Raw genomic sequence first — 25,399 nt, 5'->3', positions numbered from 1 at the left:
ATAGACACCTCTAAGCAGGTGAAATGATGTGTGGTTGTGACAGCTGGAAACAGAGTAAGTTTTGGAAGGAAAAGGATGAAGTATGTGAAAAAAGACGGAAGCAAAGCATTTGGAAGAATGTGTTTTGGGCTGAGGTGATTTGTAACTGACATTAATACATTTCTTTGTTTCCCCAATACACTATATTTTGATGACTGACTGGAATAGAGGGAGCTATTTGGAGTAAGGGATGTTCTGTGTATTGCCCACATATGTAGCATTGCTAGGGCCTGTGTGATTTCCCATAGTGAAACTTTTTATGTGGAGGACGTGAGTGAAATCAAAAGATCAGTGATTCACAGAAAGTTGGATGCAAGAGGGTGTTTCTGGATAGTAAGGAATGACTCAGTATTTCCCTCTCTGCAGAGATTTGTTTGTACAATTAGTTGCAACTCTGTAATTGCAATTAGTGATGTCACATGGAAACCTGAATAATGAAGTATTTGCTAACTTTGGACGTTGTTAGCTTTCCTACTGAACCTTACCTGTACTTCCTACATTTTCCTAAGTAAGTTAAGGAGCAAGGCGTGTATATACACTTGTTCCATGGCAATAATGAGATTCCACAAGTGAAGGCTGGTTCAGCCAGTCCCGGTTTCTGTTTGGTGTATCCATATGCAGTTAGCTTGGATTGTCGCTCGAGCATTGGGAAGCAGCTGCCCATGTGCTTGAAGCTGTGCCGCTGGTTTATCTCCAAGCATTTAGCGTGTTGTTTCTTGGCTGGCACAGTGTGAAGGGACTCTGCTGGAGATACACTTATGTATCAAATGTCAGTAATTCTGGACAGCTTGGCCTGAATGGCTTATTGTGCCAGCGCTGTTAGTTCCATTGTAACCTTTCCAAATACTCGCCATCAGAAAGACCTGTTTTTTGGACTGCACATTTTAAATGGTTTCAGTGTAAGTGTGATACTGTATTTTAAAAACCTCATCAATTTGTCGTGACGTTTTTTTTCCAAAATACTCAGTCAATTTAAGAGTATGTAATTCTGCCAAATGAGTTGTGTGTGTGAGCATGTATATAGATTGGGCAAACGTGTTCTTGCAATTAGCTTAGATTCTCCCTCAAAAGATATTGGTGAACTGTCTCCATTTAAACAATTGCTGAGGGATAGCACTGACACTGGTTTCCTTAAATTAGTCTAGCCCCTGACTGGCCCTTTTTTCCATCTTCCCAGCACTGAGAAGACCTATCACTTTATTTTATCCCAAGCAGTCTTCTGTGAGCACCGAAGAGCATCCCTGTAACTCCATAGCCAATCCGCCTGGCCTGCACGTCTGTGGACTGTGGGAGGAACCGGAGCACCTGGAGAAAACCCGTGCAGACGTGAGGAGAATGTGCAAACTCCAGACAGTCAATCAAAGCTGGAATCGAACCTATGGCTCTGGTGCTGTGAGGCAGCATGCCGCTATAACCGTCCATTTTGTATATTATTCACTAGTTCACTCTTAGTTTTCTCTCTCTCTATTTAATTATTTTGGTTTCTAGAATTTTTCAAATCCTGTAATATTGCCATTTTTTTCTATTTGATACTATCCATAACTTCCTTAGTTAACCATGGTCAGTTTGTCACCTTACTTGAATCTTCCTTCCTCAGTGGAATATATGTTTTGTTATAAGTCATGAACTATTTTGTCATTGTTTTCCATTTTTGTTCAGCTAACTTTCCTGGTAAACTCCTTTCCTAGTCTGTTCCTGCCAACTCTGCCCTCATGCCTGTTACTGAGGTTGAGCATGGTTGTTTTTGACCCACGTTGCTTACACTCGAGTTGAATATTAAATTCTACCATGGAATGGTTCCTGTTCCCCAGAGGATCTTGCACTCTGAGATTACTTACTTATTAAACCTGCCCCATTGCAACTTACCAGATACAAAATAGTCTGAGCCCTGACTGGATCCACATACTGTTCTAGGCATCTGTGAACTCTTGCTTATGGTTACCTTTTGTCAATTTAATCATTAGGTTGTGAAAATCAAAGTAACCCATAATTAGTGCACTGTTTTTCATATTGCTTGATTTCCTGATTTATTCTCTGCCCTACAGAATAGCTACTGTTAGGAGCCTATGACTGGTCCTCTCACTTCGCATCCTTATTATATCATTCTTCCACCCATATGGATTTGTCATTTAAATCCCAAGTTTTTTTTTTTGCTATTGTATCTTTTATTAACAAAGCTATGCATAATCCCCTTCCTCCTGCGTATCCTTCAGAAAAGTCACATGCTCCTGAATATTTAGTTCCCAGCTTTGATCTCCTTTATAACTGCAATGGCTCTACGATTATATTGATTAACCTCTACATAGTGTGGTTTACTTTTGTTCCAAATACTACATACATTCAAGTAAAGAGCCACAATTTTGCATTTTCAAACCATCCTTTTACCATCTCAACTCTGGTGCCTTGTTAAAATCCTTGTACACTGTCTTTCCTGTTATATGGAATACCATCAACAAAATAGCTGCCCAGCAATATCACAATATCCCTTTGCTGTTTAAGCCTGATTTGGAGATGCTGGTGTTGAACTGGGGTGTACAAAGTTAAAAATCACACAACACCAGGTTATAGTCCAACAGGTTTAATTGGAAGCACTAGCTTTCACATCAGGTGAATGTCCATGGTAATTAAACCTGTTGGACTATAACCTGGTGTTATGATTTTTAACTCTGTTTAAGCCTGTGTGGCCCCACTCCAGAACTGACTGTTAATTTATTCAAACTTGACCCACAAACAGTCATGACTTCCCAGTAAATGATTGCACTTTAAAAATCTATTGGTTGCTGAACTTTGGTCCAGAATAACACTATCTCTAAAGTTTATATGGCCTTGTACGACGTGACTTGAAACTGTTTATGGAAAGCAAGTCTCTCAATGGCACCACTCCCTTGTATGTTGCAATTGAGGCAGCACCCATTGATCTTTTATTGCTCTGTATTACAACACACTTCACCTTTTTGGATCTGAATTTAATCCAAGCCCTGGCATGCAATTTTGCTTGTCTCATTGCTTTCCTTGTGCCTGGCATTTCAAGGTTAAGTCTGTAGTTGGCATTGTCAAGCCTTAACTCTGCAATCTCTTTGAGTGTTGCTTCTTTCCTTTGCCAGATACCTTACTTTTCCCATTATTTTTGACTGTACTGCACCCCTCTCTACCCCTGCTTCCCATAAATATTTGCCCCAAGTATTAAGCCATAGGCTTGCTACCTAACCTTGTGGCTTTTGTCCCTGTACCAGTGCAAGTTACACAAAATTCATTTTTAACTTTGGGATAGAAGAAGCCCATAGTCGTTGAAGTGATTTAACCCAAAGTCATGAAGATGTGGAGCAACATACAATATAGGCAGTTCTTCTATAACACAAAGGTTGCATTCTTGTGCAATCCTGCATTATAGAAAAATCGCACTTTAGAAACAGCACTTAGTGTTGGTGATGTAACCATGTTACAGCCAATGCATGTTTTAAAACCTTGCATTTTAGAAAGTGTCCCCAATTTGTCAGTGGCATTATAGCGAATTCATGTTAACGAGACGCGCGTTATAGCAGAGTGAACTGCATTTGAATAAACTTTGTTAAACAGCTTTTATTTTCTGTTTGCTTATAACCTCTCCCTTCAGTTAAGAGAATAGTTCTACAGCTTTCATCAGTGTTTTATTAACTTAGTCGTGGCTTCATCTTTGTGTAGGTGCCCCCAGTTATTTCTGGTGCTCTTTTTACTTCCTGGATGGCTTGCTGAGCAATCAACCGCAATGGACAGAACAATGAACATGCTATCTCCCAATGGAATGTACCGTACGGAGTTAAATTATGTAATTTTGTGCAATTTTAACTTGGAAATTATTTCCTCTTGGACTGTATGCCTGACATTGAATGAATGCTGTAAATATTTACAAGATTTACAATTGTACTAAGCAACCAAGAGTAGAACATGCTGTGTGGAGGCAAGTTGAGTTTTATTTCAGTTTCTGTAAATTTCCGATACCACTATCTTGTTGCGTATATCCAAATTTTATGGGTATTAGGGGCAAGCTCTCCACTGGTTGGAGTCATACCTGGCACATAGATGATTGTGGTTGTTGGTCAGTCATCTCAGCTCCAGGGCATCTCTACATGAGTTCCTCAGGGTAGTGTCCTCCGCCCAATCGCCTTCAGTTGCTTCATCGGTGACCTTCCTTCCATCATAAGGCCAGATGTTCAGCACCATTCGCAGTGACTCATGTACTGAATGTTCCATATTTCAATGTAATAAGATCTTGGCAATATCCAGGCTTGGGCTGTCATTGTCATTGTCTGGTATGTTACATGCCCAATGTACAAGAAGAGACTAACCAACACCCATGACAAATTTCTGGAACGCTGTCCCTTCGGGGCATTGTGGGTCTACCTACAGTGTGTGGACTGCAGCAGTTCAAGGTGGCAGCTCATTACCACCACCTTGGGCAACTAAGGATGGGCAATAAATGTCTATGTCCCCCATGTGAATGGAAAAACAAAGCTCAATTTCTGTCTCTTTGCCAATTCCTTATGAACTCATTGCAGCATGCCCTCCCACCTGCTTTTGTATTGTCAGCAATTGTGAATGCACTACACTGATCGTTAACTGATGGATTTGTGAAACAGATAGTAAAGAACTGAGGCTGTAGGGATGATCCTTGTGGTAATCCAATAGTTGTATCTTTCCAAACTGGAAAAACCTACTTAATCCTGACTCTGGCTTCTATGTGTAAACCAATCTTCAATCTGTGCGAATATGTTACCCCCAACACCTTAGGGTCTTTTTTTGTGCAAAAATATTTATTGAATCTTGCCTTCCTGATTTAGAATAGTGAATAAAAACGAATGGACGGAAGTCTGGAAATCTGAAACAAAAGCCGAAAATACTGAGGTCACTCCACATCTGTGGAAGTGACATGGAAATGTGTTGGTGGAAAAGCGCAGCAGGTCAGGCAGCATCTAGGGAACAGGAGAATCGACGTTTCGGGCATTAGCCCTCCTTCAGATTCCTGAAGAAGGGCTAATGCCCGAAACGTCGATTCTCCTGTTCCCTAGATGCTGCCTGACCTGCTGCGCTTTTCCAGCAACACATTTCCATCTCTGATCTCCAGCATCTGCAGACCTCACTTTCTCCTGTGGAAGTGACAGTAGAGTTTGAGATTCGGGAGTTCAGATGGAGGTTTGCATCAAAACTTTAAACCTTCCTTTTTGGATTAATGCTGATTGCCAAGCTGTCTTGTGTTTAAAATTTGAGAGAAGATTTGTAGCTCGGGTGCTCGTTGTGGTGGTTCTGTTCAACACAAATTCCTGTCTTGTTTATTGAGTTGTTACTTCCAAGATTTCAGATTGGACCCAAGGGACACTGCTCATTTTCTTGAAACAAAAAAAAAATCAAGTTTTGTTTAAAAGGCTTATTTTCTTTGCAATCCTCACTAGTATTTGTTGTATGTAAGGACATTGAATGTAGGCTTTTGTTAATTGTTAAAAATGCCACGAAGTTACACAATCGCAGGCCAATTATATTGTGACTGTCAGCTAAATTGGTTTGCATATTTTTATTTATGGTTACTGATATCCCCGCTCCTTTCCTCCTTCCAACTTATCTTCAAGCAGCAGCCAGTTTTTAAACCCTGGTAATTTTAACCTCAATCCAATTTCACCACCACATCCTTCAGTTCTCCTTTTCGCCTTGAAACTCCCATCCCCATAGTAACAGCCACCCTCTCATCTTTGACTTTGTAGATGGCTCCTCTCCTCCCATCACTTCAGGCAAGGTCATCTCTGATCAATGATCTCGCCACTTCCAAACCCATGTCTCTACCCCAGAGGAAAGTAATTTCTGCTCCTACCCCCAAATCACTGTACCGGGTAGCCCTTGGCCTTGACTGTAAAAATAACAATTCTGGTTTTGTTGAATCACCCTGTCTTTGTCTCAAGAAAGATACTGTTTTGTGCTGTCTCTGGCAAAGCCCACTTTTTGCTGCCTTATGTTCAAGCCTTTTGAATATTTGAACTTTGCAAGGTGTGTGACTGGTTTAGCTATTCATGACAAGATATGAATGGATGTATCTAGTGTTGGGCCCTGCTTTCATCAGCCAAAACTACTCAAAGGAAAATGTGCATTCCTGGCCTCTGGCAACTGTCTGTGTGGAGTTTGCACATTCTCCCCGTGTCAGTGTGGGTTTCCTCCGTGTGCTTTGGTTTCCTCCCACAGTCCAAAAACGTGCAGGGTTAGGTGAATTGGCCATGCTAAATTGCCCGTAGTGTTCGATGAAGGGGTAAATGTAGGTGAATGGGGCTGTGTGGGTTGCTCTTTGGAGGGTCTGTGTGGACTTGTTGGACCGAAGGGCCTGTTTCCACAGAGTAATCTATAGTGTCTTTTAGGACGTCGCCCGAGCAGTGGAGTATGTTACGGTGTGTATGAAATGTGGTAGCCAGTTTGCTGATGGGGCGAGCCGACTGTGCAATGTGATAATGGCCAGCCTGTTTTACTGAGCTTTTATTTCAAGGATAAATATTGACAGTTGATCAGGAAGAGGACTTCCCAATGCCGTTGTGAGATCTCTCTATCCCCATGTGCCAAGGAAGAAATGGCTATGTTCACATCTCTTCTCAAAAAGGGCATCTACAGAGTGCAGTATGTACTCAATTCCACTGGAGGCTCAAACTAGGTTTTGTGCTTTTCTACTCAGTTATTTATACTTATCATAAATAGCACATTTTTAAGCTGCTTACAATTTTTGATATATTTTACTTGCCTCCCATCCCAGCCTAAGGGACCATTGTTGAAGTTTGTTCGTATTCTGTACCAGCTCCACATTCCCTTGTTCCACAGTGTTGCTGTTGAACTGGTTCTGTTGCCCTTTAAAACATAGAACTTAAATCTATTGACATTTATAACTTCCTTTTAAATATGCTTCTCTACCTTTTGAAATTGAACAAAATGTGTTAACAACCTAATAAGGTCAGTGGAGAAAGTGAGGACCACTGATGCTGGAGATCCGAGTAAAAAGGTGTGGTGCTGGAAAAGCACAGCCCATTGGTCAGCATCCAATGAGCAGGAGAGTCAGCGTTTTCGAGCATAAGCTCTTCATCAGGAATGTGCAATCCTGCCCACATTCCTAATGAAGAACTTATGCTCGAAACATTGACTCTCCTGCTCCTCTGATGTTGCCTGACCAGCTGTGCTTTTCCGGCACCACACTTTTTGACACTGAGGTCAAATATTGCAGGATGTGCATCTCTGCATTTACCTGATGAAATATTTTGCCAACTCTCAATTATGTTTAATAAAAACTAAAATGTTGGAAATACTCAACAGTTGAGGCATTGTCTGTGAAGGTAGAGTTCTCTCTTTTTGGGTTGAGATCATCTTTCCTCAGAACTGTCCTAAACTGAAACTTTGTCTCTAGAAGGTTGAGTAGATTCTCCATTTTGTTTTTGTTTTCTGATTTTTCGCCTTTTGTTTTTGTGATTATAATTGTGTTGAAAAATGGTGCCTCTCTTTAATGAGAGTCCTTTTCCCATCTTCAAATGTGCAAACTGCTGAGAGTTTTTTGGGATTGGTGAAACTATGAGCTCATCTACTGTTAAGTCAACCTAGTCAAATTGAATGGTGAACTAGGTGTGACAGAATTTTTCTCATTCCATTGTTGTCAGTTGCAGAACCAGCTTTTCTAGAAAGATTGGAAATTGCTCTAAATTTTGAGCATAGTGCATCTTTTTTTAAAGATTGGACAAAGGCATGTATTGTATTACCACAGTTATCAATTACAGCCACAGCTACATGCATTTATATAACTCCTTTTAATGTAGTTATAATATCCCAAGGCACTTTTTTAAGCACAATTTGACACCAAACCACATGAGGTTTTGGAATGGGGAAGAAGTCTGTAAGGATTCTTTGAAAGGAAAAGGAAGGCATGGAGGGAGTATGTAAGCTTAGCAGTTCAGCAGCTGCAGACAGTGCCCCCAGTGGTGAAGTGGAGAAGCTGACAATCTGCAATAGGAGAGAGCTTGCGTTTTGAAAGCTAACTTAGTCCAAAATAGTTCTTCCTCCAATAATACCACAGATACTTTGAAATATTTTGTAGTCCCGTGATAGAAATTTCGACAAAGTTCCTGGTAAAAATTAACGTTGGAACAAAGCCGCCAATTCGAATTATGTCCAGAATAGTTTCTAATTTGTACCGGGTGTGGACATAGCTAATTTGCAGAACAGTAGACTAATAAATAATGAAAGAGATTGCAAATTAATATTTAAATGTCAGGCATTGAAACTAGAATGGATTTCTTTGAGGCCTTGCATTGACAGGAAAATCAAAATATGATAACTATCATATATGATCCATCAGAAAATCAAAATATGATAACTTCCTTGACACCAGCTGTAACGTAGTTTCATTGACTAATTTGACTAATTAAATTGCAAATATCCAATAGGTTCAACTAGCTGTTCTGATGAATAGAGACATAATGTTGTGTAAGAAAACAATTAAGACCTATTAAATGATTTTAAAAAAGCATTCATTCCTTTAATTTGAAATTTGTTATTGGACAAGATCATATTAGACTTCAGTCGTTGGAATTGCCCTTTTTGTTTTTAAAAAGGGAACCAACGTGAAATAAAATCTACTTAAGAAAGAAGAATCCAACAACAACTCTGATTTTGGAGAAAATATTGAGTCAGCTTTTCTAAGGAGTGGCCATCACAGTCAGAATGCCACTCTGCTCCTACCTTTTTTGTGTTGAACTACAGCATTGCATTTCTGACAGGCGAGTCCAGTCAGTGCTGCCACAAATGTGATGTATACCATAAGCCGAACTGTGACAACTTAGTGCAAGATACTTGCGGGAAGACAAACCAATGACACCTTTTTCACAACAGTAGCTGCTATATTCTTTACTTTTTAAATGACTGGCAGAACAAACAGCCATTTTGCCAGCTCCTGAGAAAGGGTAGATAAAGCGGCTGTGAGGTTACAATGCCAGGGCGCAAGTTTGGAAGGATGCCATTTATGTTTGGGGAAGAGTGATATCACGTTTGTTGGGAGGAGGCAGGTATCATATCTGTTAGAATGGGGTGTCAGGTCCTGAGGGGGTGACTGTAGGCTCTATTCAGTAAACCCCAGGACAGGGAGGGCCATTGGGTGTTGGAAGCATCGGGGGGAGGTGTTGTTGTACCCATGTGTAGTAAGTTGGGATGCCATTTTTTTTTTAAACTGTTGCTCAGGTTAGATTCATTAGTTGAGTTACCCTTCCTGCACAACTATAAAATGTGAACATTTATTGTTTCAGGATTAGAGGAATTGCTCAGTGGAATCTTTAATTCCCTCAGACTCTGCTAAGTCAGGGATTCCATAAAGTCCCAATCTGAATTTCCCATCCACGTTTGCAGAAGTAATTAACTTGGCCATCAGACAGTCTGAGTCGTAGATGTCTTGGCTGATTTACCTGGTTTTAGAGTGACAGGCTAGTAGAAGGGCTGGAGCAGGAAAATGGGGAGGGGGGGATGTGGGGTGGGGGTGGTTAGGGTTAAATTCCTCATTCCTGATTAAGGGCTCCGGTCCGAAACGCCGATTCTCCTGCTCCTCGGATGCTGCCTGACCTGTGCTTTTCCAGCAGCACACTCTCTAAGTAAATAAAATAACCTGTTGGGCTAACTGTTTCACTGGAGGTGTGGTTCACTGACTAGTTATTGCACACTCATCGTAGAATTCCGACAGTGCAGAGGGAGGCCGCCAGCACATTGAGTCTGCACCGACCCGCTGAGCATTCCTATCTCTAAAATTCTGCATTTCCCATGGCTAATCCACCTAGCCTGCACAGCCGTGAACACTATGGGCAATTTAGCATGGCCAATTCACCTAACCTGCACATATTTGGACTGTGGGAGGAGCCTGGAGCACCCGGAGGAAACCCACGCAGACACTGGGAGAATGTGCCAAGTCCATGCAGACAATCGCCTGAGGTGGGAATCGAACCCAAGTCCCTGGTGCTATGAGGCAGCAGTGCTAACCACTGTGCCACCCTCTTCTGTTCTTGTGTTTTGAGTGGCTCATGCAGCTCAACTCCAGAATCTGCTCTGAACTACCCACCTTTTTGAGACACCATACACATAATTACTTGGATGTGAAGTATAGCCATCAACATTATGTCCAGTTTGTTACTGTGTTAAAGTGAAGTTGGGTTATCTCCCTACCTCTGGACAGAGAGGCCAGGGTTCAGGTCTCCGTGGTGTGTAACAACATCCTGGAACAAATTGGTTAAGAATATCTAAAGTGATGAGCAAGCGAAGCAACAGTGATTGGGTTTTTTAAAAAAATCTTCACACAGCAGGTGATTAGTGCAAGGGACCCAGTGCCTGGAATTGGTTCAATCGAGACATTCAAAACAGCATTGGATGGTTATCTGGATAGAAATGGAGTGTAAGGGCATGAGGAGGGAAAAGGCAGGGGATTGGCATTAAATGATAGAACTGGTGCAGACATGATGGGCAGAGTGACTTGCTTCTTTGCTACAACAGCTGTGTTCTTGTATTGAGACGAAAATGCTGAAATTCAGGAGGAAATGTAGAGAGCCATTTGAACTAACCTACTGTTTTCAGCACCAAGACGGGAGATGTTGAACTCATGAAATGTAGTGTCTGAGGAATGTTGTTGGATGTTTAAGATTCTTAGCATGCAGTAACACTCTTTTTATCAATTTGTTAACAATTTAATTCATTAATATCAGGAAATTCTCAATAGTAAGCACCTAGAATGAGATGTTGCCTTGTTTCAGATCTAGAATTACTAAGTGCTGTATATGATAGAAAGTTGATCTCACTTTTATAAACTGGACTCATTTCAACCCCCAAGTTCAATGAACAAGGTTTCTTGTCGCAGGAATAATCTGATAGGAATAATCTGGAATTGTAATGTAGTGCCATATTATAATATAATATTTAAAAATTATTTGTTCATGAGGTGTGCGCATTAATGGCTAGACAGCATTTATTGCCCAGAGGGCAACTGAAAGTCAACCACATTGCAGTGGGTCTGGAGTCCCATGTAGACCAGACCAGGATGGCAGGTCCTTAAAGGGCATGAGTGAACCTGATGGGTTTTTCCGAACAATCGACAGTAAATTCATGGTGATCACTTGATTCTTCATTCCACATTTTTAAAACTGAACTCCAATTCCTTTACCTGCCAACGTGGGATTTGAATTCAGGTCCCCAGGCCATTACCTGGGTGTCTGGATTAACAGTCCAGTGATAATACCACTCTGCTATTGCCTCCCTTTAATGACTAGTCCATCCACTGTAGGCTGAATGTGGGACTTGAGTTAAGTTGGACTGGAGAATTGTGTGCACCTGTGACCACTGCTTTGCAGAACTTTCAACAAGAGTAAGGGGCATAGAAGATGTAAGACATGAAAGTGAGCCTTCTGTAATATTAGAACTTTTTGAGGCAGTTGGTTATTTCGCAGAGCTGCTGGGTTGTCATGCAGATGTTTCATTATAGTGCTGTGTAACATCAGTGTGACGTCTGTGATGCTCTGTTGTGCTCTCCTGCTTTGTTTCTTTTTGTGTAGTCCAGTCTGTTGGGGTGAGTGTCATTTCCAGGTTTTCTCTGTGGCATTTTGTACACCAGGTCTATCTCTGTCTGTTGATGGGCCTTTTTGGTTGAAAACCAGGCTTCCATATCCTAGGACAGGCCAGCCAGAGACATGCAAGAATGTTCATGGAAGCCAAAAAGGCCATCAACAGACAGATAGACCTGGTGCACAAATTGCTGCAGAGAAGACCTGGAAGTGACACTCGCCTTACAGGCTGGACCACACAAAAAACCAAGCAGGACAGAACATTGGTGCTTCACAGAAGTCGTCCTGATGTTACCCAGTTTTGTAATGAAATGTCAGCTGACCAACTACCTCATCCGCAACCTGACTTACAGATCTTTGTGAAAAGGTTTGCAGGTTATTGTTACTAAACAGAAATTCCAGAGAATAAGAATTGCACTGTACATTGATCATTTCTTAAACCAGAACCCAAGCACACACAGACATTGTCTAGGAGCCTATTTGTCATTTGAGTCTATTCCATTCAATAAGATCGTGGCTGATCTGAGTGAGGCCTCAAATTCATGCTGTTGTCCACCCCTCTCCCATATTCAATTTTTTTAAGCATACCTACCTTATTAAAAATTAAACTCAATGAACTATTCTCCACTGCTGCTTGGAAAGGAGAATTCTACTGACCAGCAACACTTAGGTCAGGGGACAGAGGAAACTATCCTAACCTTGCTCTTAAATGAGACACATTACTAATTTTTAGCTCCTAGTTCTAGAGTCTCCCACAAAGAATCCACTCTATTCTCAGTGCCCACCCTGTCAAATACCCTCAAGGCTTTTGCTTCCATAAAATCCATAAGCTGCCCTGTTCTAAACTCCAATGGATATTGGTCCAACCTGCTCAGCCTTAACTGATAAACTATCACATTCATCCCAGGATTCAACAGAGTGAATCTCTATGGGCTTCTTCCAATCAGTTATATCCTTTTTGTTTTGAGACTACAAAAAAGATACAGAGCACTGCAGGTCTGATCTCACTCAGGTGTGTTTCTTGTACCCATCTTGCAATATTCTCTTCGTCTTCCTAATCCCTTCGCATACCTGCACTATCCTCTCGTGATCCATGTAACCAGGACATCCAGATCCCCATCTATTACAGATTTCTGAGTGTCTGTTCTTTTAAATGATACATTGGTTTTCTATTTTTCAGGCCGAAGTGAGTATGTTCCCATTTTTCCCATATCGTACTCCACCTACACAATTTTTGTAACTCACCTAACACACCTTTGTTTTTTTTTTTATAGACTTTCTTTTCCCATTGACGCATTGCTTTCCTCCACATGCTTGTCATCAGCAAACCTGGCTACATGAGGGTCAGTCTGGTCACTTGCAGACCATAAATAATTGAAGCTCCAGAATCTTTTCCCTGAGTACTGCACTAATTTTGGACCAACCCAAAATAGTCAAACTTGCACAGACATGTATTTGCTTTGTATGCAGGGCTGGTATGATGGTTTCATGTATAAAATGAGTATGTACATAAGAAGAGAATGCTCTTGCTGAGCAACTGAAAGAGTTGAAATCTTCACACTGCACCTATTTTATAAAGAATGCTCAGTATTGCTTTCTTACATTCAGAAAGTATGGAAATTCAATCCAATCATTGCTGTTCAATGGAAGATAATATTAAATCTGAAAATTGGGATTTGTATAAATATTGGAAAGACTTGTGTTGGATTGTACAGTATATCTGTGTCGCTCAAGAAGAATTTAAGCCATATCGGTGTAAAAGACCCTCATTTGCTGTAAAATAAGCCAATTTGTCTTTGACTGTAATGGATAACTGTCCTCACTGTTCCACCACCTCAACTTTATCTCCAGCATTTACCCTGCAGAAACTATATGACCAAGGTATGGAGCTGGCACTGTTTTTTAATTCAAACTCTCACTGTGACTGTATTCCAATTAAATATCTGAATGTGAAATCTCTGGGGTTTTTTTGTGCTGTCATATAAAGTTAAACAGCATGATGAGGATGGGCCAAGTGCAGGAAAATGTAGCATCCTAGCTTATTTGGATTTGCAATCTATATGTTTTTTTGAAAACCATTCGTCAACAGCAAAGTGCTACATCTTTTGCATGCCAGTTTATATCTGCTTTATTGATAAATTGATAGTACTGTATATTAACAAAGCAGCTCCGGTAACTATAGCCTGTGTTAGTTACCAGCTTCCTGGCCCTAGCAACTCAGGTGAGCTGCTTAATAGTCAATTAAAGTCAAAACTCTTAGGCCAATAACCTGGTCATCTATCTTTGCATGTGAGATTATGGATGTTGACTTATTCCCCCAGGATACTATTGGCTCATTTTTATTTTTAAGTTGGATTTTGTTATCCTGTGTCGCAAATATTCCTCTTGTGAACAATTTGTGTACAGCACTTGAGATGTCCCTGAGAGACATTCCTCTTTATGCTTGCAAGCTCCTACTAGCAATATTAATGGATACGACTTCTCAATGTGACCAACTCAAAAATGTCTTGAGTTCCATTATGTCACCTGCAAAACACTTCATATCAAAGAAAACTTCCCTCAATCTCGATCATCAAAGATATTTGAAGTTATTTATGTCCCTGTCAAGTGTTCCATTTCTAACGTGGATGTTCTCCTTTCCTTTCAACAGTTTTTTGTTTTTATGAAGAATGCTTGAAAGTTCTGTTTTGAATGCAGTTTCAACTAAATTTGGCCTTCCAAGACCTATAGACTTTGATAATGGTCAGCATTATAATTGGCAATGTATTGAATGAACAAAACTTTATAATTAAGATTTCATAATGACCATTGAAGATGCAAGCCATGATCTGTTCTTGGAAGTCCTGATATTCTAGGACCAATATCACAGTTTGTATATCAGAATATTATGGGGAGAAAGTGAGGTCTGCAGATGCTGGAGATCAGAGCTGAAAATGTGTTGCTGGAAAAGCGCAGCAGGTCAGGCAGCATCCAGGGAACAGGAGAATCGACGTTTCGGGCATAAGCCCTTCTTCAGGAATCAAATATTCGTATCAGAATATTATCACTTGAAATTAAGGATTTCCAACCAGTTATTTTTATTGCGGCATTGTAATTACTACAATGAAAGGTCAGTAAGAGTATTCATTTTATGCCCATTAATGATTTCTTAAAGGATTGCTACTTCAATGATATTGATCTTAATTTTCCTTTTGATCAACCTTTTACTAAAAGGGAAATTCATTATTTTGAAGTATTCATTGTCTATCCCTTAAAGTTGAGCAGCTCTCTTGAATAACTGCAATCTATTTGAAGTTGTGCTCTCAATTCTTTTTGGTAAGATATTGCAGAATTTTGATCTAGCAGCCATGAGAGAATAGCATGTGACCAGCAGAGGAAGCTAAGCTTGATGTTCCAGTGCATGTTATGCTGTTATTTTTGGTTTGTTGGATACTCAGTCTTGAGAGTTGCCATGCATCTCCTGGAGCCATGGTTGGCCAGTGATGGAAGGAATGAATTTTTAAGTTATTAGCTATGTTATCAACCATTAAGCAAACTGCTTTGTTCTGGACTGTGTCACCTACTTGAATGTTCATTGGAGCTGCACCCATCCATTCAATTGGCAAGTATTTCATCACACTGTAGACTCCAACTTTTATAGATGGTGGGTAGCCACGTAAGAGTTGAAAGATAAAGTTCGCTGTTGCGGAGAGCCAAGTTCTGACCACCAGTGTAGACACGGTGTTATTTTTTAAACTGTCTCTGGCTGTCAATCTGTAGGCCTGATCAAATGAATTACTATTCAATCAAACCCCATATAATTGACCTCATTTGGATCTGCTGAGCTTAATTGCTGTCCAAAAATTGGACCAATATTGCAATATTTGCGCTCTGCTCTATTTTAATTCTAATTACTTTTTCCATGATATGACTGAGTTTTTAAACATGTTACTGACTCATAAGCCTAAATCTAATTGATAACTTTCAAATAATTAAAATTGATTGCACTTGTTTTCACCCACAACTGTGCCAAGCCACTGTTTTACCACTCGCAGCATATTCTAGGGTTGGAACCTTCCTATACCGTTTCTCAACAATGTAGTCCATGCAGGAACATTAACAACAATTCCACATAATATTGGCTACCCTGGGCTTCCAAGCAGTGGTGCAGGAAGTATCCAAAAATGACATACCCTCTATCGGATAGAGGAAAGGAGCATGAATGGAAAATCAATAGGAAGATTGTTTGTTTGCATTGAAGACTGAATTCATAAAGTTTAGTTCAAAATAACTTCTAGGTAATGAACATGTAAAGGCCAATGATTGGAAATTCATATTTATTTCTGTATGAAAAAATATAACGTGCTCATATTACCATCATCATCTTCTGATATCCCAGGTTTTTGTGTGGCTAATTTTAATTATTAGGTTAATGAATGTGAACCAGTAAATATGAGCTTGCGTATGTTTTTAATGTGGTGCTTAGTGACAGTCCAGATCATATTGAGTGTCACAAAGGAACATGATTTGTAGCAACAGGTCGAGTTACCAAAACATAACTTCATATTTTGTTTTAGAACTGACCAGATGATAAGCTCTAGCATTTGCTTTTATTTCTCAATGTTAATCTGTTGCCAGGACGACTAGTTGGAGTCCTGTACTAAAACTTTAGCAAGTGCAGCTGACTGATCCAGAGTTACACTGAGGAGATTGGGAACTATGGATGTGAATTTGTTTGCTGTCACTCTGTGTAAACCATTCTCAGTTATTTCAATTCTATGTACAATAAAATTCAATCTGTTCTTGGATGTAGCCGATACAAAACCAATATCAACCTGGTCAGTCAAATATTCCACCTCCCTCCATATTGAAGGAGAGATTTGTTGAGCACTGCTCATTCCTTATTGCTCATCTCTCTAATATGTCTGCCATTGTGCAGATCCAACCCCGATCAGCTGTGGCAGCTCAATCTTTCAGAAGCTACAGCAGTAAGTATATGACAACAAAGATCTCCAAACTAACCAAAGTTTTATTTCAGGACCCGTTGGCATCATTACACTACTGTAGTCATGATTTGGAGATGCTGATGTTGGACTGGGTATACACAGTTTTTAAAAACCCACACGACACCAGGTTATACTTCAACCAATTTAATTGGAAGCACTAGCTTTCGGAGCGCTGCTCCTTCATCAGGTGGTTGTCAACCTCAAAGCTGGTGCTTCCAAATAAACCTGTTGGACTATAACCTGGTGTTTTGTGATTTTTAACTTCATACTACTGTACTCCTTGAAATCCGAACTATGAATCAGCAACATGAGTGTTAGAGGTTCCAGCAGCAATGCCTCTGCTTCAACCATGTTGAATAGGAGGGCTGTTGAATGAATTACAAGTGTATCTGTACATGATAGGAACAAAATTAGTCAATTGGCCTCATAAGCCTATACTGTCATGTAGCTCAATTGTGATTTATCAATAACTTGACTCTGCCCATTTGCCTTGGTCCTGTAGCCATAACATTTTTCCTTAATAAAATATTAATTAATGCATTGCCCAATAGACACAGTTTTTCTCAAGTGTCATAAATGGCATTGTCTGCTTGTACAAGTGGTAAATGATGCTTTATTGCAATAGAGGGGAAAAGGTTAGTGTTGAATTTTGTTTGAAGTGTAAATGCAACAATGAAAGGTTGCTCTTTCCATTCTGATTTGAGGGGCATATGGGATGTCAGTTTACCATCTCTTCATGTTGTTTTTCCCAAAAAGGTAAATTTCCATCTATTTCTCAATTGGGGAAGGTTGTTCATTTTGACTTCTCCTATTTGTTATCAAAATGTGTAATTTCCAGGGCGTGGAACCAGTTCACTCCTTGGAACTGTGTGCTTAATCTATAAATTTGGCTCCAGTTAAAAGATAACATTGCCTTGCTAGGAAAATCATTCACTGGTCCTCTTTTATGTGAAATCGCAAGAACGTTGCTAGCTCTCGTCCCATGTGTCTGATAGAACTGTTTCATTTTGTATAAGACTGCTTTGTCCTATGTTGTGAACCATACATACAGTGCTTGCCTTTTCAGTGGCGCAATCATTTGCTTTCTTAGTTCAAGTTTTTGGAATTTGCTGGTGAAGTTGGCATGGTGAAGTATAGGATTGGCATACCCTGTGATTCCCCTCTTGCTGTTGACAAAAATACAGCAGGTTGATTTTAGTTGTTCTGAGGTGGCCCTTCTGACTGCTCATTGGGAGACCTGTACAATCTTGGCCTGTTGCTGTGCTCAGATTCTCTTTGAGTCTTCACAATTGCATTGCAAATTGTTAGTCAAAACATGTGGCACTGGAAAAGCACAGCAGGTCAGGCATCATCAGAGGAGCAGGAGAGTCGAAGTGTCGAGCATAAGCTCTTCATCAGGAATGTTCCAACTTGGTACCTGAATAAACTGAGATTTGTACCAAGAAGTCTGCAGCATCACCTATGTTCTAGTTTGTAGCGAATAAACTCTATTCCATTACTTGTGATAGAATATAACGCAATATGTCTGCCAACACCCCATCCCTAACTAAATGATGGGATCATTCTAAACAGATTAGGCAAAGTCACCAGACTCCCATTGGGCTGTGTACTCATTAGTGAGAGATGACTGGTGAGGGTCACCATGCGTAAGGCAAGGGGACAAGTTGAGAAGGTGAATCCTTCTGAGAAAGTGTATAAGCATGTAGGGAAAGAATTAAGTTCTGAATTTGTGAAACAAGAGGTTCAGCTGAGAGTGACTCGATCAGATAAGAACTCACAGTTAACACTGATGTGCTGAAAGCAAGGGTAATGGATTAACAAGATGGAAAAGCATTCATTATGTAGAGTCATTTTGCAGTATTGGAAGCATTCAGTATGTAAGATCAGTTTAACAAGATGAAAAGTATTAATTATGTGAAACCAGTTAAGGTGAGGAACATTCATTGTGTAACAGCAGATGGTTTAATCTCTACTATTGACACTTACTGATTGTAACAGTCACCCAACAATAGGTATTTTGCCTTATCTGGATGTTCCTCCCTGTACAATGACTATATAATTCATTAAGAAACTGCTGTTCCAGAGAAGACCGTGAACTCATACCTCTGAGCACATGGGCAATCGTTCTCTCTCCCTCCAGGGCCAGGAATAAAAATGAAGGTGGTAAAATTACACTCACTCTGAATGTTTTGCTTTGACTGAGGGAGGGAAACAGGACAACACTTCATGGTAACATCACTTGCTGCAGGAGCTGAACATAGGCTTCCAGCATCGTCTGCAGAAAGTTAGCAGTTTTCTGAAGTTTGTTTGCTGATTTCAATGTTCTCCTTGGAATGTTGTCATTGTAAAGCATTTATGCCCTCTCATTCAACACTGGTCTGATTACTTGCTCCAATTTTCATAACTGTAAGACAATATAGCATCTTGCTGAAGCTGTTAAATTTCAGAATTTTTAGTCTGTAGTTGTCTTTTAAAGGAAGTTGGTGAGTTGACTTTCCTTTTACGGATTTCCACCAGAAGCTATTCTTAACCTCCACTTGTGAAGTTGGATTATTGTATAACATTTTTTTTAAACCCTGCTGTTTCTGATTTGCTCTTGCAGATTTTGGTATTCTGAGACTCGCAGTTTTGCCTTGCAGAATCCCAAACTGATTATTGGTAGTCAGTCTGCCTTGGATGGGATGTAGTGATAGTTGAAGTTGAGAATGTCCACATGATTTTGTTGGAGGAGTTGTGGGCATTCGATAGCAACTACTGTACAACAAGAACTTGATTCAATCTTTTATTTCTGCCCCCCTCCTGGAATGTGACAGGTTCCAATGGAACAAGAAGACATTGTCTTGGGGATGGGAGGAAATTTCAAGCCAAAATTACAGCATTTGTCCAACTTAATGAGGCTGCTCCCTGGTGAAGGATTCTAGTTGAATGTGGAATCTGTCCTTTGAGTTCACTGGAAACAATCAAAAGGAGTCACTAAAGGAATATGCTCATTATTAACCTCCATTTTCATTTAGTTTTATGCATTCAAAATGCATAAAATGAATGGTTTTATAAGCTAGTTCAACTTAAATATGCTCCTTATACTGATTAAAGGAACAATCTCGTCATACCATGCGTACTGTATTACTTTGTTCAGGCTTCATTTAATAGCATCAAGTTGCAGAGTGCTGCTGTCATGCCATCAATCTGGATTCCTCCTATCCTGCCTGTCTTTGAAATCTGTGATGCAGGACTTTGGCTGCCCCCAGGAGAGAGAGAGAGAGACACCAAGATGAACATCAACCCCATTAAAGACTCATTTTTGCCTGGTAGAAACCTGCTGTTCCAGTGCAAAGAGCTGTGCTGGCTGGTATGGTTTGGCACATTGTAAAGTTGACCAGATGCTGAGAGATGAACTAAAGTTAGGGAAAGCTGCCATAAAAACTCAATGGAGATAAATCCCAGACTAAAAGCATTCCCCATGCCACACTGAGGGGCTGGAAACTGAAATGGTCAAACACCACACCTTGCATGTCTGACGTGAAATTGATATTATAAATACAACTTGTAGCTGCATTTGGGTCCTGCAGAATGTTCCAGACGAAAAGAAATTGACCTATTCTCTATTTTACACATTTACGTTAAGTAGTTAAGGTGCATTATGTAATGAATAAAGTTTATATTTTAGGAAAAATGTGTTACCTTAGTTCATCAAGATACAATTTGAATGCTGTTCATACAAGTATTTGTTAATTTGGGTCAAATTAACTTGATGCGTTATTAGTTCTTTTGGACTAACCAGTTTCCTTTTACCTTACTTTTCTCTCCTCTTTTACCCTGCCCCCAGTAAAAGTACAAAATGGGAGGGAAGCAGAGTTTTATTCATGTACAGTGGGTGATCCTCTCCTGGTTATTCTGTTATCTGCTTTCATGCTGGATTATGACTGACAGTCCTTTTTATTTTAATTCCACAGGCTGTTCGGGAAAGAAACACAGCCAGTCAAGGATCCAATTCGGTTATGGATGCCAGATGCAAGTCAGTGGATCCAGATAATGTAAGGGCTTGTTAAAGCTGGAGTCATACAATTCTCAGTGCTCATAGAAACAGGAAATTAACAGCTCCTAGATTATTGACTCTGAATAACTTCACTGCTCTCTGTGGTGATTGTTCTTTTTAGTTCTCTGTTTAGCAGGGGAGAAAGGAATGGTGGGGTGTCAAATCTTCAGAAATTTATTCTACCAAAGAATTTTGCATCGAACAGGCCTGATGATTTTGTATGTTTACTGCGTATTCATTTTTGAATGATAAGGACAAATATAAAGAAATGGTTTTTCTGCATTTTTTGGCGGCCGATACTAATTCTTAAAATATGCTGTGGAATTTTGTTTCTTCATTTCAGAAGTCGCCTCCAAAGTACTGAGCACTTCTGAAAAAGAAACTTAAATTCATCGGCAAGAGCTGTTGTTTGGGAATCCACCCTAATGTTTCTGCTTCAGGAACAGACTATTTCTTGGCTTGTGGGTGGATTCAGAGCTTCTGTGTTGGGCCTTTTGTCTTGGGGCTGGCTTGCTGATGTTCCTGCTTGTGTTCTCGTGCTATGTGCTAGAGTTTGTAGCTTTAAAAAGCAAATTGAGAATGTGTAGATCTTACTTAGTATATGTCTGGAAAAGACGTGTTATGACTCAGTTGAATTTGAAAGGCTCTTTAATGGGAGAAGTCATATTTTTAACAAAGCACAAAACATCACTGAAGGGTATTTTGTCAATCCAGTTATATGTACAGAACAATAGTTTTGAAATTTCTCTTCTGTTTTGGTTTTTGAAATATTGCATTCCTTTATGTTTGGAAGCAGATAAATTTTTCTGTTAGATTGGCAGTCCATATTTAATGTCCCAAACATGAAATCAACACTTAAGTTAACACAACTTTTCAAATTTATTTGCCATCTTTTTCAATCAACTGTCTCTCTGCTTCTGTGTTTTTAAGTCTCTTTCATTTCCTAGGCTTGTTAATTGTTAGCATCTCCAACATGGAGTTCCTGTCTTTGCTTTTTCTATTCCGTGAGACAAAGCATGTTTCCAAAAGAACTGGGTTTTTTTTTAAGGGCAAGGGATTTGAGGCTTTTTAAATCTTCAAGATTTGTTTAATTGTACTACAGATTAATTCTTAAGTGATCTTTTGAAATCGCGTTGGTTTTATTTTTGAAATATTTATACCAGGGGTGACCAAACTTTATAGTAAGTGAGCCACATAGGGCTGTCAAAACATTATATCCAGCTCAAATCCAGCTTTACCAATTTGAAGAGTTTTACAGCTCATTCATAATGCTCCTGGGATTAATAATTATGTAAGTTTGCACAAGAGGAATCGTTGACCTGAGAGAGAAATGGTCGAATGTAAGGTTTGCTTTTGGAATCCTTTTTGTTTAATTTCAAGTATTCAAAAAAAAAACAAGTTGAAGGCATTGAAAGGAAAAATGTTAATACCTGTGTGATAGTCTTGTCCGACTTTGTGCACACTCTTATATCAACTACGGCAAATGAACTAAAATCTCATGTGAAAATCAGAGCTTGAGAAATGTTTGGTTTTACTTTCAGCAAATTACTTGTGATCTTTGCAGTTTCCATGACCAGAGCATTAGAAATGTTGCAAAAGCTTTATATAGCAGTGAGTTGGAAATCATGTGACAAGGTCAATCTTGTATCTGTTATTCAGAGTTAGTGATGGAGCCTATGGGATTTGGCAAGTTCATTACATCAGTTTTAGCTCCTTATTGCTGAACATCCCTATAATGCCTCCAAATTTGATTGTCTAAATCCTGTTTTTTAGACCATTTTAAAAAGGAAAAACCATCCGTGGAACACGGCTAATTTGTTAATGAAACAATTGAATGGAAAGTGACCCAAAGTTTCACTTTTTCAAGTCCAGTTTCAGTTTCATTTTCACTCGGATGGGATTCTGTCATGGGTTTTGTAGTCAGTGGCTAAAATTCTCATCTCCGAAGTGGAAGCTTTTTTTTTAAATTTACAAAGGCCACAAAGCAGGTTGTTTTTTGCAATGGATGCTGAAGTTAGCACTGTGGTTAGTTCAGTGGCTAGTGTTCCTTTTGTTTAAGATACTGACAAAATATTTAATATGGCATTTCTGTCTGATCTTAATCCTCTAGGACTTAGTGGACTGGAATAAACCACTCCTATGGCAAGTTGGGAACTTGCGTGAGAAGTACGATGAATGGGTTCATCAACCAGTAGATCGTCCCATCCGCCTCTTCTACTCCGATTTTGTTGAAGCCTGCTCCAAAACAGCCTGGTAAGAGTCTGAAGTGGCTGTATGCCTCTGTATTTCAACTATTGGATTTAAAATACACTGTAATTTAACAAATTAAAAGAAGAGGTCTTGGGAATGAATTTGGATGAAAGTATTTTTTCAATTACAAGAAAATGGATCAATATTGAAGAGTTGAAGTTGCAATTTTTAAACTTTGTGATGTAGTTGTCACTAGCTAGGGTAGTATTAGTTGCCTGTCTGTAATTGCAGTGCAAGTCGTAAATACGTAGGAACATGCAAACTAACAATAAAAGACCATTCAGCCCTGAGTCTGCTGTGCCATTCAGTAAGATGATGGCTCATCTGGTGGTGTTTTGGATTACACATTCTTATCTATCTCTGATTCTCTTACAGATTTAGAAAAAAAGACTCTATCACACCCTTAAATATATTTACCCCACCCCTAGCAGCCCTCTATGGCAAAGAATTCCATAAATTGACTACTGTCTGAGAAAGAATTCCTCGCCCTCTGTTTTAAATGGGTGACCCATTACGCTGAGTTTGTCCTTTTGGTTCTCGACTCTCCCACAAAGAAAATTAACTTCACAGCATCTCTACAGGCATAGCCTCCTGAACATCACCTCTTCAAATCCCTGCAACCTGGTGATCCTTCTCAGAACTGCTTCCCATCCCAGAAAATCTTTTCTTGGATAATGGGACCAAAGCTGTTCACTGTATTTTAGGGGTGGTCAATCTAATGCCTTGTACAGTCTAGCAAGACTCCATTCCATTTGAAACCTTATGTCATCTGCACCATACTTTCCTGCCTACCTTGGTGTCATCTGCCAATTTATCCACCATGCTTTTTGCCCGCATATAAAGTATAAAATGTTTGGGGCTCAGCACTGACCCCTATGGGACCCAACCCACCACATCTTGCTAATCCAAAAAAACCTCATTTAAACCTATTTCAACTGAAGACAACAGATAACAGCCAACCAGTGGTTCATTCTTCAGGAATATGCCCTGACAAATCAGTGTCAATCTACCCGCTTTCAAATTCAAACGAAGGCTGGCTGTTAACTGTCAATCAGCACTAATGGATGCATTCTCCATGGCAATGCCCCTGCCAGAGTCCCCTTGTCAACTAGTCAACACACTCATCATTCAGTATGGTTTCTTCCTTATATTAGTATTCTTATGAATTGTCCTGACCAGTGCAAAACAAAAATTCTACCAAATGTGTATTTCTTCAGCAATACCATAATCTTTGTGTTGCATTCTGCGAAATGCCTTCTGGAAACCCAAGTACAGAGCATCTACCTGCTTACCTTTTAACCACTTCTGGGACATAGCCATCACTAGTTGGACCAGCATTTGTTGCCTGTTCCTGGTGGTGAGTTGCCTCCTTGAACTGCTGTCACTGTGCCAAAAGCAGATCCACAATGTTGTTAGGTATGTTACTCCTTCAAAGGACTTCAGTAAATTGGTTAAATTTTATTTTCCTTTAACAAAGTCATGCTGACTCCCTTGCTCATTACTTCTGTAACCTTTCAGTAGTTCTGTCATTGCTTTCTGACCTGCCACTCATTTTTCCTTAAGGAAAGAGTATATATTTAAGTTTGATGTTTTCTTTAACTACAGGTGCTTCTGCTATAACGTACATTTCATTAACGTGAATTTGCTGTAATATGGCTGACGAATTGAGAATGCTGTTTCTAACGTGCAAGTTTTTAAAATATGTTGGCTGTAACGTGATTACGTCGTCAACACTTTAAGCGCTGTTTATGAAGCATGATTCTTCTATGAAGCAGTGTTGCACAAGAATACAGCTATCGAGTTCTAGAAGAAATACATGTATTTTAGTTATCGATGGATGGCGGATTATTCCCTTGAAATCTTACTTTTTAAAGTTAGGTTGTATTTATTCTGAATCATTATTTTAAATGTCTGCTGCTGCTTTTCTACTGATCCATCTCCAAGTCTAATATCTCACTTCACTTCAGAGAGTTCAGGTTTCAAGCTGACGTAGTTGCCCTTTTATAAGTTTAAAAAAAAGACTTGTGCCCATTCTTTTATCTTTTCAAGGTAGTTGTGAAATTCAATCACTATGATCACTACTCTGAGGTCATTAAGTATTCCAGTCACATTACACAATACCAAAGTAGAGCCTGTTCTGTGGTCAGTTTCAGATGTATTTGTCAATGTAATAATATCAGAAAGCATTCTATGAACTCATCATTGAAGTTACAATTGCCAGTCTGATTTTTCCAGTTTACATGTTATTGTTGCTATTCTTTTACCACAAGTAACCAATATTTCTTCTTGTATATTTCTTCCTTCATTGTGATTTCTCTTTGAAGGCCTGTAGATCACTCCAACATGTGACTCCCTTCCCCTGCTATTCTTCACCTTTACCCAAACTGTGAAGCTGCATCTACAATGCTGATTGTGAGTCGCACTTATGATGTGGAGGTGCCAATGTTGGAATGGTGGACAAAGTTTAAAAATCTCTCAACAATAGGTTATAGTCCAACAGGTTTAATTGGAAG

General features: G+C 39.6%; 1 protein-coding gene across 1 annotated transcript in view; it reads left to right on the top strand.

The window, feature by feature from the left end:
- The window catches only part of fa2h (fatty acid 2-hydroxylase), a 118,600-nt gene that overhangs the window by 75,569 nt on the left and 17,632 nt on the right, over positions 1 to 25,399 (top strand). Inside the window, exons 2-3 of the mRNA XM_043707187.2 lie at positions 20,554 to 20,634; positions 22,747 to 22,889. Of these exons, the coding sequence (XP_043563122.1) occupies positions 20,554 to 20,634; positions 22,747 to 22,889 (224 nt within the window). The remainder of the gene's footprint in view (positions 1 to 20,553; positions 20,635 to 22,746; positions 22,890 to 25,399) is intronic.

Source organism: Chiloscyllium plagiosum, unplaced genomic scaffold (assembly GCF_037043375.1).
Source record: "Chiloscyllium plagiosum isolate Xiang-an unplaced genomic scaffold, Cpla_swu_hap1 HiC_scaffold_17, whole genome shotgun sequence".
Classification (NCBI taxonomy): Eukaryota; Metazoa; Chordata; class Chondrichthyes; order Orectolobiformes; family Hemiscylliidae; genus Chiloscyllium; species Chiloscyllium plagiosum.
Note: the sequence above shows the minus strand (reverse complement) of the source record. Positions and strands in the feature narration are given on the sequence as shown.